Genomic DNA, 13,788 nt, shown 5'->3' with positions numbered 1-13,788 from the left:
ACCGGCTTTGCAGGGACGGCGGCCGACTCCAATATCCCAGCTAGAGAGAGACAAGGTAGTCGGTTCCTCGGGGAGCAAAGCACGTCCTTCGTGCAGGCACGTCACTGCGGATGTACTTGGATCTCCGTGACCAATTGTTCCAGATGTATACTGCATGTAACGCCTCGCTGATATCCCTACCGTTATCTAATGTACAAATTCCGCCTTGGTCCTCGCCACCCCCGCCTCGTCAATCGATGCCTCATCTACAGAGGTCACCGGCGGCCATGGTCATATATGCACCACTCTGCGTCCTGTGCCAACAAAGGACAAATAGTAGAGCAGCGGTGTCGCCCTTGGGGGAATTGATCAAACGCACCGAGTCCGTCAAACACCTGGATGAGGTCCAAGACGGGGAAAATTGAAATTTCAAATAGTAGCGCGCCAGTCCGCACCTGTCAAGGCCCATGTCACATAAAGTCCCGCCCCAGAGCCTTGGTCACCTTGTCCCTCAAATCAGCCAGGACCCTATCTCGACTCTCCAGCTCGGCCGTCAGGGCCTCGTACTTCTTCTGCCAGTACTCCCTTGTGAACTCGCCCTCAGGCTCCTGGTCCTCGTCCTCGTCCCTGGTCGACGGATGCTTCGTCTTGGCCCACATGCTTGCCGGCACCACCTGCTCAAACGTGAAGCCGCCTTTGACGTGGCCGAAGCGATACTCCCATTCGCACTTGTACCGGAACTGGCCGTCAATCTCGCTCAGGCGCGTGCATTTTGGTCTGGTCGTGACGAGCGTCGTAGACCCCGCGAGCGCGGCCAGGTTGATGAGAAAGGCCTGCGGCGAAGTGGCGGTTTTGTACATGGTTTGGAGCATTGCGTGGACCATGGCGGCGGATTCTTCCAGCGAGACGCTCTTTGCTGGGTTTCCGTCGACGTCTCGCCAGTCGGCTTCCGTCATGGAGCGCGTAAAGTATGCTGTTAGCACGTCGACGTTTGTCCGGTCGTCCATCCTGTCAAAGTAGTAGTCGGGCAAGTCTGAGTCCTTTTCAGAGTCCTTGTCCTTGTCCTTGGCCTTGTCCCTGTCCCTGTCCCTGTCCCTGTCCTTGTCCTTGGCCTTGTCCTTGTCTCCAAAGTTACCTGGGCTGGCCGCGCCGTGGCTCTGGGGGGGCAGTTCGTAGGCATCGGCCGCTTCCCTTGCGAATTTGCGCCAGCCATCCTGGTACTTGCTGTCGTCGCCAGGGACTTGGCCACTGGGCTCGACGCCGTTGACTTGGACTTGTGCAGGTGATGCTGCGGGCTCCGCCCGTGGCGCTGGCGCTGGTACTGGTACTGATGCCGGGACTGACACTGGTGCTGGCGCGGGAGGTGTAGCCAAGCGCACGCTTCCACTGGCTCGTTCGGGAAGCTGTAATGAGATGCTAGGTCGAGATGGTCTTGGCGTGCCTTCGTACGGTGCGTGCTGGCCACCCTGCCCAGTGGACATGGCTCCGTTCTGGTTTCCAGGAAACTGGTGGTGATATTGCTGCGCCGGTGGCTGCGGCTGCGGCTGCGGCTGCGGCTGTTCTGTATGTGCCGGTGGGTTTGGCCTGGGATAGTATGGATTTCCCGGCGGAGTGGTCTCATTAGTTGGCGTCCAGCCATGCGCCAGATATTGGCCGGGCGCATCGGCAGGCGTCCGGATGATGGGGGGCCGACCTCTTGGCCGGGTGGCCGGGTCTTGACCGACCGTTTTCCACGCCGAAGACACGTTTTTGGCGCCTCTGCGATGACTAGACACCTTTGTCTTGCTTTGAGCCACTGCCAATTGAGGCTCAAGAGCATCATCCCAAAAGGAGCCCCTGGTCGTGGGTGTGACTGCGGATTGCGGCCAGCGCCCGACGTGGGATTGTAATGACTCGTTCTGTCCCCACGCAGCCGGATTCTGCGTTCTCGGGGCGTCCAACGGTGTGCCTCCGTGGGCATCCGGATGAGCCGACCAAGGCCCTGGCTGTCCCTGACGATAGTCGTCTGCCGCAGAGGCCGGTGACAGCCGCTGTCGCTGGGGGTGTGGCTGCACAACATCGTCTGCCTCTGGTCTCTTGCGGCCTCTCTTGGGTCGTATATGGGGCAGCAAAGCCCTCAGCGCCATGTCATCCTCAAGGGCAACGCCGTCACGAACGGCACTGCCAGTAGGGTTATGGTCCGTGGGAACCCTCATCCAGTAGTCATTGGGTATGTTCATGAGATACTCAAAGAATGCCTTGACATGCATCGAGTTCATCCATTTCTAGAGTCAGAGTCAGCCTCACAGAAGACTCAGATATATATGTGAAGGGAGGGAAGGGGGAAAAAGACCTTTAGTCGAACACCATATTGTGCAACCTTTTGCGCACTCTCGTCTTTGGTTGGATCAGGCGGCTCAACGCCAAGGGTCGTCGTCAACTCAGTCCAAGTCTTAATCTCCTTGTTGTAAAACTTCTTGACGAGTTCGTATATGGTAAATGTATCGAAGGACTTGCCACCGCTGCGCGGAGGGGAGCGGAAGGCATCTCTCAGACTGTCCGTGTCGCAGTCGAGCTGGAGAGCAGGGTTGCAGTAAAAGATGAAGCGCACATAGGCTTCCTCTATAGAAGCAGGGTTTACGTCTCTGTCCGGCAGGGTGGGCCGAACGACAAACCCATGCGGTGATGGCATAGCCTCCCCAACATGCTTGACTCCATTGCTGTGACGTTGTTGCTCCATGCCTGGGGCCTGACTACGCCGCCAGCATCGGTTTGCGTTCTCTGTCGTTCACTCTCCCTCTCCTCCTTCACCCCACCTCTTCGCTCTCTCTTTTTCTCTTGTTTGGTCCTCTCCTCCGTCTGTTTCCTTGTACCTCTCCTCTTTCCAACACGTCTCTCCCTCCCCTCCCCGGCGCCTGAAGAGGGGCGGGGGGGGGCGCGAGTTGCTCGGACGGTTGTGTTTCTTGCTGTCTGCCCCTGTTGACTGACGCAAGTGCTGCTCGGTAGTTGCTCCGTACTAATGCTGGTTGCTCGGGATTCTGGATGTGGGCGATCAAACGTCTGGGCCTGGTCGCTGCAGAGTGGAGACGGCGGCGGCGAGGAGGACGGCTGACGAGGGCGGTTCAGACGCTATTTCCGCGCGGCCCATTCGTTCGTGGCCCCAGATACGGAGTAAAGGGGCCAAAATTACGAGTCGGAACAGGAGCGTAGGAGTCGCGCAATTGGTTCCTGGTGCGGCAGGTCTTTCCGATCGGAGTCAGTGCAATAACCAGGCAATGGTTTGATCCTGGATAAAATGGCCGCCTTTCGCCTCGCATGTGGAAGATGGAGGTTGTAATTAGGTCAGTGTGGCTGGTAGAAATTGGGCAAAATAGGGGGTCGACGGGGGCGGGCACTGGGTGGACTGGTGGGTATGGAGTGGAGCATCACAGTGTTGGATTCGGAATCGGCACGGGGATTATGACCCCGCTCGCAAGCTTGACGTCGGCTCCACCCCGGCAATTTGCGGGGAAGGCACGCACCCGCCGAGGTTGGGCGCAGGCGACAAGGCGGCACGTGACGGCTCTGTTAACTTATATTATATTCATGGTAGTTATATTGCGCGTCTCTGCATGTCGCTGAAAAACTATTTGACGACTACATTTGTGACGGGATGGTGGTCACTCTGTCGTTAGAGCTACTTGCTGAGATACGCCAGCTGGGCCATTGCCCGGCCGCCAGCAGATGGTGTCAGGATGTTTGCGACAACGCTTGATGACTTTGTGTGAAGAATATCAGACTTGGCCGCAGGCCTTCTACATCAGGTAGATCTAAATCTCGGTTTGCTTTAGTACCATGTTCCACTTCAAGATTATGTTTTGATCTTTGCTCTGCTGAGTTGCTCGAGCGTCGTGTAATTTTACTCGGAGGATTCTGTGTGATCATGTGTATCATGTGTTATGGGCGTTTACCAGTTACGGAAAAATAATGCTTCTATGGAATGTTACAGTTCAGTCTTTTTCCATTCATTTGTTTTGTCGCCTACGTATGATTTGCCAAGTGACAGGGACCTTGTGTGAAGCATAGGCTGAATCGGCAAGTTGCCGATGATGCTTGTGAGATACAGTGTGATATCTCACACAACCATTCAATCAGAGCTGTATGGCCATGGTAAACGTTGAAGTATATGGTCAGGTTACACACACAAGCAAATCCTTGTATATATAGCCCTCGTTGGTCGGGGCCGTCAGATTAAGGAGCCAAGACTCTGAACCTGCCACCGCCAAGAGCCAAGAAGGCATACTTACACACTTATGAGTTGTGTATCAGGGATACTTAGCCAAGCGCCTCTACTTCTTGATCCGTTTGCGCTGCCGTTTAGTGCTCAGACCGGATGACTACACTAGCAGAAACGCTTAGATGGAAGCACAAAACAAGTCGAGTTTGTTAATTCACTTGCGTAGTTAGCGTTTACGGACAAGAAAATTCATCGCCATTGAAAGAAACAACAACACAAGTTTACATATTTAATACAATCCCGCCACAAGATTTGCGTCGTATAAGCTGTGTACGGTTTACAGTCTCAAGCACTCAAGTGTGCTGCTGGCTTCCATCGGCGACGGCGCGAATCACAGCAGAGTCTTGACCCCACGTACTCCGTGGACGCTACTCGCGTCCGGTCCGGCACGACAAGCCTAGCATTTCATACTGCGTCTGCGGTGTACAGGCTGCCGTCGTCCGGTCGCTTGCCCGGCTGACTAATTGCCACGGATTTAATTTAGTCAAAGGTGGGCGGGGCCGGGCGTCGAGCTGCTTCCACCGGTCCCCGCCGCACCCATGACGTAAGCGCACCAAAACGGCGGCCGAACTTCTCCGTGCGCGCTCCGTGGAACTTCCGCCGACGGGTCTTATTAATCGGCTGCCCGTCCCGCAGCTTGCTTTGAAATCCAACCGCGGCAGCTGTCCTCACAGCTGCCCGCCGTGCACTGCAGATAAAATAAGACCAACATCCCATCCCGCCCATCATCCCATCCAACCCAAGCCGCTCCCCTCCCAGCCGCACCGTCGTCAGTTGATCCGTGTCAGTTGATCCGTCATCTCTCTTCGCGCCCATGGCCGTCCCGTCCTCCTCCCCTCCCGACCGCGTCCCCCGCGGAACCGTCACCGCGGACCTCAACTTCTACGCACCGCCCGCCGACAAGACAGCCCGGCCGTTCAACTACGTCGAGCAGCCGCCGGCGGGGATCCCGCAGCGCAACTACAGCGACGAGACGCACGCGACGCCCATCCACGACATCCGCGGCCACGAATCCGCCTTCAGCCTCGACCAGGACGCCTTCCAGGTCATCACGGGCGTCGCGCCGTCCGCAGAGTCGTCCTTTGCCGACGACGCGTCCATCAGGGCCAAGTACTACCCCGAAGTAGAGCAGCTGCTGCTCAGGCACGTCCCCGGCTCCCGCAAGGTGCACCTGTTCGACCACACGATCCGCCGCGCCGCCGACCCAGGCGCGCCCCGGACCCCCGTGACAAGGGTGCACATCGACCAGACGGCCGCGTCCGTGGAGAAGCGCGTTCGGCGGTACTTTGCCGACGACGAGGCCGAGGCGCTGCTGCGCGGGCGCTACCGCCTCGTCAACGTGTGGCGGCCGCTCAACCGCGGGCCCGTCGAGTCCTTCCCGCTCTCGTTTGCGAGCACCTCGACGCTCGACGACGCCGACGTCGTGCCCATCGAGCACCGCTACCCGGACGGCTACACGGGCGAGACGGCCGCCGTCAAGCACAACCCCCGCCAGAAGTGGTACTACCTCAGCGGCATGACGGGCAGCGAGCGCCTGCTGCTCGAGTGTTTTGACAGCGCGTCGCTGGCCCCGGGGAGCCGCGTCGGCGGCCGCGTGCCGCACACGGCCTTTGTCGATCCGCGCACGAGGCCGGACGCGGAGCCGAGGGAGAGCATCGAGGTGAGGGCTCTGGTGTTTGGGCCGTGACCCTTCTCTTGGGGGGGGGGCTTTGATTCCTTCCTACGCTGTAGTTGCAAATCGTTAGCATTTTTGTAGTCATGTCTTGCCGCACCGCATCCGAGAGGGGAAAAAAAATCAATCAATGGTCAATTCAGACGCCCAAGATGTCATATCTATACTGCCGAGTACATGATGCGCGCAGCCCCAACCAGAAATCGTGAAGCGAGTCCGACATCCTGCTAAACTGTGACATGACAAAACACATGCACGCACACCGATGCAAAAGTAGACCTTCATTGTCCAAAGGATATATCAATGTCACCCCCCACCCCTCCCAGCGCAAGGCAACAAGTGCAAGCCAAGCCGCGTCATGGGGAAAACAAGCAGCACGGCATGTGTGGTTCCAATCGGACCTCTTGATAGCCCAAGACGAGGGAAAACAAAACAATACTGGCGGGACAGAGACGCCGTCGCCGCATGGCCAAAAGGAAATGACCGAATCCTGCATGCTGATCCAAACCCAAGAAAAAGAAGAGGGAAAAAAAAATTAAAAAAACGCACTTAGCCGCGGCGACCTTTCCCCCGGCCACTGCCCGTTGTTCCCTGTCGGCTCATGGCCACGCCGCCCAGGCTGCTCTGCCTGCTCATCGGCACGGCAGACGCAGAGTATCCGGCTACAGATTGGCTGGAGCCGCCGTGGCCGCCGGGGCTGGGTTGGTCTCGCAGGCTGCTGGTGGTGATGCCGAGCGAGTCGCGAAAGTTTTCGGGGTCTTCGCGCGCGGCGCTGGTCATGGCCACGAAGCGGCCCTGCTGGTACGGGATGGAGACGGCTTCGAGGATTCTGCGCAGGCCAGTCGGGGCGTCCAGGTGGGCGCCGGGCTTGTGGGTGTGGTCGTACTGCTTGAGGAAGCCCATGACGGACAGGTCCGACATGATGTCGTCCTGTGAGAGCGGGACCGGAAAGTTCTGGTCCGCCGTCCTCGGGTACGGCTTGAGATACTGCTGGGGCACGTGAGGCGGCATCTTGGGGGGCTCCTGGGCGTGCATCAGATCCAGGTTGGCCGGCACCTCGAAGTTGGCAATGCCTTCGACGCCCAGAATCTTGTCGTCCAGAAAGTTGGTGCCGGCGCCGCCCCTGGTGCTGCGGGTGGCGTGAGAGACCTGGCGCTCCATCATGGGCGCCGACGGAACAGAGTCGGCGTCGTTGTCGTCCCCGTTGCCGGAGTCGCTGTCGTCGGGGGACGAGGCGTTGCCGTTGACCCGGTTGCGCAGGATGTACTGGTGAGCAGCCAGGGCCGCGCTGTTGTAGTGCAGGGACAATTCTTTATCAGTGAAGAGCTTGTCGATGCTGTAGATGGGACCGTTTTGCTTGGCAACGGCACGTGCCTTCTCCGACTGCCACAGGGGAGTCGTGCTGTTGGGATCCAGGGCACGGCGCATCGGGGCGGGCGATCCGTCCTCCTCTCCCGGATTCCGCTTTCGCTTCTTGTCGGCGAACATTTGGAGGTCGTCGGCGTCCTTGCGGAGCCTGGTTGCGCGCTTGCCGTGCGTTCCGCCGGGGCTGCCAGGGTTTGTGAGGGAAAAGTGATTGGGGTTGAGGAGCAAGGCGTTGGAGTCGTTAATCTCCAGCACTTCCTTTTCCCTATTCAGTCGGTTCTTCTTTTGTGTCAGCGTGTTGATGAGTCGGTCGCGCAGGGTGCTGGTCAGAGCCATGTGCTCGCGGCGGGCCGTCTCGACCTTGTAGGCGTGGGTATTCTTGTACTCTTGTACTTTTCGCTCATATTCGTTCTGGAAGAGAGGAAATAAAAGGAGGCGACGGACCGCAAATGTCAGCCGCATTCAGCATTCACAAAGCGAGGGGCCCTCCAAGCGGCGAGCGAGGTCTGGTCTTGCCTGGTCCCGCTTACCTTTGACTGTGTCAATTGAAAATCACGAATCTCAATCAGGTCCTCAATTTCGTCCATAAACTTGGGAAACTTGATGCCGGCCATGTCCATGAGGCTGCGAGCAGACTCGGCATGGACCGGGGGGCCCTGAGTCTGCCTATGCTCTCTTCGAAGCTCGGCGGCAACCTCGAGAGCGTTTGTGTCGTACGGGTCGAATCGCTGCACGAGGCCGATCTCGTACTGGATCTTTTGCAGCTGATCGCGGTACGTCATGTCCTGTTCGCGCTGGAACGTATCCGTCATGCTGGAAAGACGCTCCATGAGAGCCTGTCTCTTTCTGTCTCGCTTCGATTGTGACGCCGCGGGAGGAGAGCGTCGCTCGGCTTTGCCGCTCAGGGCCGAGGGCACTGCATTGTCACTTGCGGCCATCGTCGGAGCTTGGCGAGGCGGCCGCTGGTGGGAGGAGGAACCGGCCGGTCAAGTTCAATCAGTTGCCAGCGACGTCGTCGGACGGGAGATGGGACCGGCGAGAGAAGAATATGCAGAGCGGTGCGATTGCCGTGTTCAAAGGCAGTCTGCCGTCCTAGTCGGCGCTCAGAGTCCAGCTTGTTCTCCTTGTTGGCGAGGCCAAGGTCGGGTCCACAGCGAGCGGCGGATCGAGCAGGCAAACCAACGACAGTGCTGCACAATGCGCCTGCAAAGACTGAAGGAGAGAAGCATGTAAGTAAGGACAGCAAGCTGGATTGAAGCACCACCTGCCAGTGAGGACGGAGCAAGAACCACGACGACGACAAAGGTCAAGCAAGTCTGCCAAGGTGCTGCGGACCTCGAGGCGGCTGGCATGGCTTGGTGTTAGTCCCCGATCCACTCACCGCCTGCCCGTTGCGTCTATGGTTCTCGCGCGGGGGGGCTGTCATTGGCCGGCCTCGGTCGAAACGACTCCAAAGGGGCATGGGAGTTGCCGTCGCACAGTGTAGACAGCTTTAAGCAACGCCTGCCTGCACTGTATGCTGACTCCCACGTTACTGACCTCCGTCATGGCCTCACATTATGCATACCCATTCGGTCACACAGAGTCGTCATCTACAGTCCACTTCTCAATTTCTGCAGCTGACTGATGAGTCCGAACCCCCCCGGCACTCTGGTCTCCTCGCCAGCGATCTCCTTGTCGCCGGGCCTCCGCCCCTGCGAAGAGCTCGCGGCGCGGCCGTCCCTCCTCGCCGCCTGGTCCATCTCCCTCACCAAGTCTCTGTGCCCATCCTCCACCATCTTGGCCAGACTCTCGATAAACTTGTTGCGGCCCTTTTCCTCCGCCGTGCCCTTCCACACGACAGCCAGCTCCTTTAGCTCTTCGACCCTGGCGGCGGCCTCTTCAATGCCCCGGACGGGGTCGTCGCTCTTTTGCAGGAGGCCCGCAATCTCGTCGCGCAGCTTCTGAAGCACTTGCTGGCCCTTGTCCTCGGAGCTCTGCTGCTCGGAGCCGGGTTCCGGCGCGGACACGGACAGGAACCCCGAGCTGACGGATACCTCCGAGGGCGGGAATGTAAAATCCATGGCGTCTCCAAAGGTCTTGATGACGGCTTCCAGGCGCGAGCGGACTATGGTCAGTGTCTGCAGCTGTTTGATGAATTCCGGGTCGTTTGGGCTGGGTGCAGCACCAGGAGATGCCTCGACGCCGTCCTCGGCATCCCTGCTCTTGCCCTCGACTGGATCCCTCTTGGCGGCCTCCTTACTGGTTTCGTGATTCGGCTGCAGTCCCCCGGGGACGAAAACCTCAATGTCCTCCTTGAGTGTCTCATGCAGCGTCTCCGACAAGCCCAGCGTCTCACCCCTCAACAACTCCACCTCGTACGCCAGGCGGCTGCCGCTCCTCAAAATATCATCAGTCAGCTGCGTCAGCGTGTTGGACAGCCGTGTAGTTTGCGCATTCAGCTGCGACAACAGCGTCTGTGCCTGGGCGGATAGCTCCGCCAGCGGCACGGCGGCACTGCCCGGCTGGGAAGACGGGTGCCTGCTGCTGGCGAGGGGCGGCAAGGCAGCATTCAGGTAGGCGGCGGGGTCGAACGAGGGGTCCAGAAAGTCGTGGAGGAAGGCGTCCGAGGTGTGCGCCGACTTGGGCTGTATCGCCGCCTTGGGCTGCTCCCGCGCGTGCTGGCCGTTCCTGATGGGCAGCGCGGCCGCGTTGCTGCTCGTCCGCCTGCGGGCGTGTTGTCTCTGTTCCGACATTGCGGCCGTGACTTGGCCACCGGCTGGCTGCTGATGCCGGGACGTTGGTGATGGGCATTGAAACGTGACCAGCGTGGTGGTTTGCAACGTAGTTACCCCCGTACTGCAAGCTGCAGCATTGAGAAAGTCCAAAAAGTGGACCCGCCGATGATGAGCCGGCCGCCCACAGAGACTCGATCACCAAGAGGGCTTGGCATCATCCCGAGTCGTCACTTCGCCCTTCGCCCTTCGCCCTTCGCCCTGCCGCAGGTTATCCAAAGACTTGGCAGGGAGGACTGGAGCAATGAGCGTAGCCGAGGAAATGCGCGTCGATCCCACGCGAGCCCAGGCTCTCGTCGCGCAGCTGACGTCTGTCAAGGAGCGCATCAGTGCGCTCGCAAACGGCCGTCATGTAAGTGTGCGCGGCGCATCCATCACACGATGCCGGATGGCTGACTTCCACAACCACGACCACAACCACAGGTCAGACTCGTCGCCGTATCCAAGCTCAAACCTGCCAACGACATCCTCGCCCTCCACCAAGCACCCAACCCCCACTGCCACTTTGGCGAAAACTACACGCAGGAACTCGCCCAAAAGGCACAGCTGCTCCCCAAGACCATACAATGGCACTTCATCGGGGGTTTGCAATCCGGTAATCATCCCCAGCCTTGTCCTCACCAAAGGTACCCGTGAGCACTGACATGAAACACCCCCGCACGCAGGCCACTGTAAAGCACTCGCCAAAATCCCCAACCTGTTCTGCGTCTCGTCCGTAGACACCCTCAAGAAGGCCAACCTCCTCGACACCACGCGCGGCGCCGTGCTCGCCTCGGACCCCTCGCTGCCCAAACTCTCTGTCCACGTGCAGGTCAACACGTCCGGCGAGGAAGCCAAGTCCGGCTGTGCCCCGGGCCAGGAAACCGTTGCGCTGTGCCGCGAAATCATCACCAACTGCCGGCATCTGCACCTCCTGGGGCTCATGACAATCGGTGCTATAGCGCGCAGCAAGGCCACGACCGCGGAGAATGAAAACGAGGACTTTGTCGCGCTGAGGGAGCAGAGAGATTTGGTCGCCGAGGAGTTGGCGCTCGAGCACGGCAGGCTACAGCTGAGCATGGGCATGAGCGAGGACTTTGAGGGCGCCATTGTGTTGGGGACCGACGAGGTGAGGATTGGCAGCACCATCTTCGGCACCAGGCCTGCAAAGGCCGATGCAAAGATTAGGGAGTAGCCGTAGTGGCAGTGCCCGATGTGACCATGGTTCTGGCTGCAATATCGACGTCGAGGAAAAACAAGACAAAATAGACAAAGAATCTCATTGGAAATCCTGGTATCGGTGCCATGACATGAAAGTAGAATACACTCTGCGTCCCAATTTTTGCCTTTGCAGACTCCCCATGCAGAGCAACCATCGACTGCATAATGCACGTTTCAAAGCCAAAAAAAAGAAAGAAAAAAGGAAAGTGAAGAGGCGGTCGGGAAGGAGAACAAAAAAAAGAAAAATTCCTCCACAACGCCAAGATGATCCCGTCCCGAAAACCTGCCCCGTCCTTGCTGCAGCCACAAAACACGCACCTTGATCAGAATATAGGAGCGTCTCGCAGCCAGTCTAGACCATTGTGTTCCCAAACGCTTCCGAAATTTCCTGACGGCTCGGCGGTTGGTACTCGGCGACGGTCGAGACCCCCTGAGCGAGTCTCTCCTGCATGAGTTTCAACATGATTGCCGGCACTGAGTCGTCCGTGGCGCGGATTGTGAGTCGGAGCATCTGCAACGTTTTTGTCAGTCAAACTCAATCCACTGCGCGAGCCTCGCCCGGCGAGCGTCCTCTTACCTGGCTGGAATAGTTGGGCTCCAGACGCAAGAGACAGCCGAATTTTCCTCCCTCCGAGGTGTGCAACACACTGGCGCCCACCACGTTCTTCGGGTTGGGATCAACCATGTCCAGCACCCGCCATCGGAAGCCCTCGACGGTGCTGGTGACAAACTTTTCCGTGATTTCTCTCTTGTTGCCCTTGCCACCTGTGAGTCCAAAGATTGCCTGTGCCTCGCGAGATCCGGCCCCGATCTGCTTCCAGCGCTTGAAGAAGTCTTCGGCGGAGAGATCCGTGGGATCCATGAACTTGTGTGCGGCGACGGGCAGCTTCAACGTCACCGCCTGCAACGCGCCGGCCAGGTAGCTGATTCGCACCGTCGGGCTCTTCTCGAAAATCTTCTTCGACTCAAACATGATGACCTGTTGCGTTTGCCCTCCGGCGCCAATCGTGCTGTCGGGGAGACCCTTGACGTCCCAGGCCAGGTTGCTCTTCTCGCTCTCGTCCAGATCCAGAGTGGTTGTGAAGGAAGTCATGGGCGACGGCGACTTGTTGGAGAAGTAGGCGATGAGGCAAGCCATCTGTGCGCGGTATTCGGACCGCACGCCGATTTGAAGCTGACCATCCTCGTACAGGATGCCATCCGACCGCAGCATGAGCTCTTCGAAGCCCTTCTCCCAGCCCGGAGACAGGTGAGCCGCGCTCGCGAGGTTGGGGGCCTTGAGCATCTTGGGCTCGGACGGCGAAGCGGCGTTCATGTCCAGGCCGGCGAGGTCGTTGGCACCGTTGGCGCCCCCATTGGCCTTCCCGCCGTTGAGCGCCGCGGCGGAGCTAAAGGTCCTCTTAAGGGCTCCCGGCTTCGCCATGCCGAGCTCAGTGCCATCAGAATTGGCGTCCTTGCCTCCAACCACCCACGTACGGCGATCACTGGTGTTTGCATGCTTCTGGTGGAGTCGGGAAAGGAGAGCAGACTCCCGCTCGGGGAAGGGCGGCATCTCGTCACAGACGGTCCTCAGAAGGTCGTCGGTGGGCATATTCGCCAGCGTGAGGTACTCGCACGCTCTTTGCTGCATCTCCGAATCCAACGTGTGGCTGTAAAACTCGAATGTGTGAAGGAGATGTGGTTTGATCTCGGGGAACAAGTTGACAAACTTGATGAAGCACGACAGAATCATGGCCCGGGTGCTGGGCGAGCAGCCAGACAGCTTCCCCTGGAGAGCCATGAACTGCTCAATGGGGCTGCAGCGAGACTGATCGGCAATCAAGTGGCCGAATTCGCCCAGGATATACGCCCCAATCTTGACCAGCGTCTCGTGGCAATGGTCGGACTTGACGTACTGCAGAGCAGTCTGTGCCGCGTAGACCTGAAGCTCTTCGTTGTTGGTGACAATCTGAATTACCCGCTGCCAGACTTCGTCACTGACATGATCACCAGCCATGGCAATCAGGCGCAGCGAGATGTCGACGTACCACTGGACGTCGGTGGCATATTTTTCGGTGAGAATGGCAATCTTAAGCACCATTTCCTCGCGAATGGCAAAGTCTGCGCTCTGCAGAAAGTGCAGCAGCTCGCCGACAATGATGCGGGCGTTGGTGGCGTCGCACATGCTGTACAGCAGGTCCAGTCCTTTTCTGCGGACGCTAATGTCTCTGTCCTTGAGGGACCCGAGGATTATTTCTTGGTGCTGCTTGATGGGTATGAGGGTTTCTGTCCGGGCAGCCAGATGCGTCATTGCCTCCAGCCCAAGATATCGCACGTTTGTCTCCCTGCTCTGGATGAATCGGCCCAGGCGAGACGAAATCTGCTTCATGAGCGCGTGCTCGGTATCGAGATGGATGATGAGATTGATGGCTTCGAACAAGACTGCGTTCTGGACGTTGTTCTGCTGCACATTTTTGTTGGCTTCCATGGCCAGGTTCAGGATTCGCTGTAAAGACTCTCGGATCATGTCTCGGACGTGGGTGTCCTCTGCTTTGGCGGACATG

The 13,788-nt window shown here is 58.6% G+C and overlaps 6 protein-coding genes across 6 annotated transcripts; 2 read left to right on the top strand and 4 right to left on the bottom strand.

The window, feature by feature from the left end:
• Nucleotides 1–449: 449 nt before the first annotated feature.
• Nucleotides 450–2,698, bottom strand: MAM_04961 (ARS binding protein 2; the record flags this gene model as incomplete). The annotated part of the gene is made up of 2 exons (XM_040823759.1): nt 450–2,243; nt 2,312–2,698. The coding sequence occupies 2 exons, from the start codon at nt 2,696–2,698 to the stop codon at nt 450–452; spliced, it is 2,181 nt and encodes a 726-aa protein (XP_040678430.1).
• Nucleotides 2,699–5,048: 2,350 nt separating this feature from the next.
• MAM_04960 (uncharacterized protein) lies at nt 5,049–5,921 on the top strand (the record flags this gene model as incomplete). Its single annotated transcript, XM_040823758.1, has 1 exon — nt 5,049–5,921. The coding sequence occupies one exon, from the start codon at nt 5,049–5,051 to the stop codon at nt 5,919–5,921; it is 873 nt and encodes a 290-aa protein (XP_040678429.1).
• Nucleotides 5,922–6,455: 534 nt separating this feature from the next.
• Nucleotides 6,456–8,209, bottom strand: MAM_04959 (Sds3-like protein; the record flags this gene model as incomplete). Its single annotated transcript, XM_040823757.1, has 2 exons — nt 6,456–7,682; nt 7,802–8,209. The coding sequence occupies 2 exons, from the start codon at nt 8,207–8,209 to the stop codon at nt 6,456–6,458; spliced, it is 1,635 nt and encodes a 544-aa protein (XP_040678428.1).
• A 654-nt stretch (nt 8,210–8,863) lies between these two features.
• On the bottom strand, nt 8,864–10,006 carry MAM_04958 (uncharacterized protein; the record flags this gene model as incomplete). The annotated part of the gene is made up of 1 exon (XM_040823756.1): nt 8,864–10,006. One exon carries the CDS (start codon nt 10,004–10,006, stop codon nt 8,864–8,866), a length of 1,143 nt encoding a protein of 380 aa, XP_040678427.1.
• Nucleotides 10,007–10,289: 283 nt separating this feature from the next.
• On the top strand, nt 10,290–11,219 carry MAM_04957 (alanine racemase family protein (ISS); the record flags this gene model as incomplete). Its single annotated transcript, XM_040823755.1, has 3 exons — nt 10,290–10,397; nt 10,469–10,628; nt 10,711–11,219. The coding sequence occupies 3 exons, from the start codon at nt 10,290–10,292 to the stop codon at nt 11,217–11,219; spliced, it is 777 nt and encodes a 258-aa protein (XP_040678426.1).
• Nucleotides 11,220–11,597: 378 nt separating this feature from the next.
• Nucleotides 11,598–13,787, bottom strand: MAM_04956 (Armadillo-like helical; the record flags this gene model as incomplete). Its single annotated transcript, XM_040823754.1, has 2 exons — nt 11,598–11,756; nt 11,823–13,787. The coding sequence occupies 2 exons, from the start codon at nt 13,785–13,787 to the stop codon at nt 11,598–11,600; spliced, it is 2,124 nt and encodes a 707-aa protein (XP_040678425.1).
• Nucleotide 13,788: the final 1 nt, after the last annotated feature.

This window comes from Metarhizium album (genome assembly GCF_000804445.1).
Source record: "Metarhizium album ARSEF 1941 chromosome Unknown scaffold_11, whole genome shotgun sequence".
In the NCBI taxonomy this organism is placed as follows: domain Eukaryota; kingdom Fungi; phylum Ascomycota; class Sordariomycetes; order Hypocreales; family Clavicipitaceae; genus Metarhizium; species Metarhizium album.
Note: the sequence above shows the minus strand (reverse complement) of the source record. Positions and strands in the feature narration are given on the sequence as shown.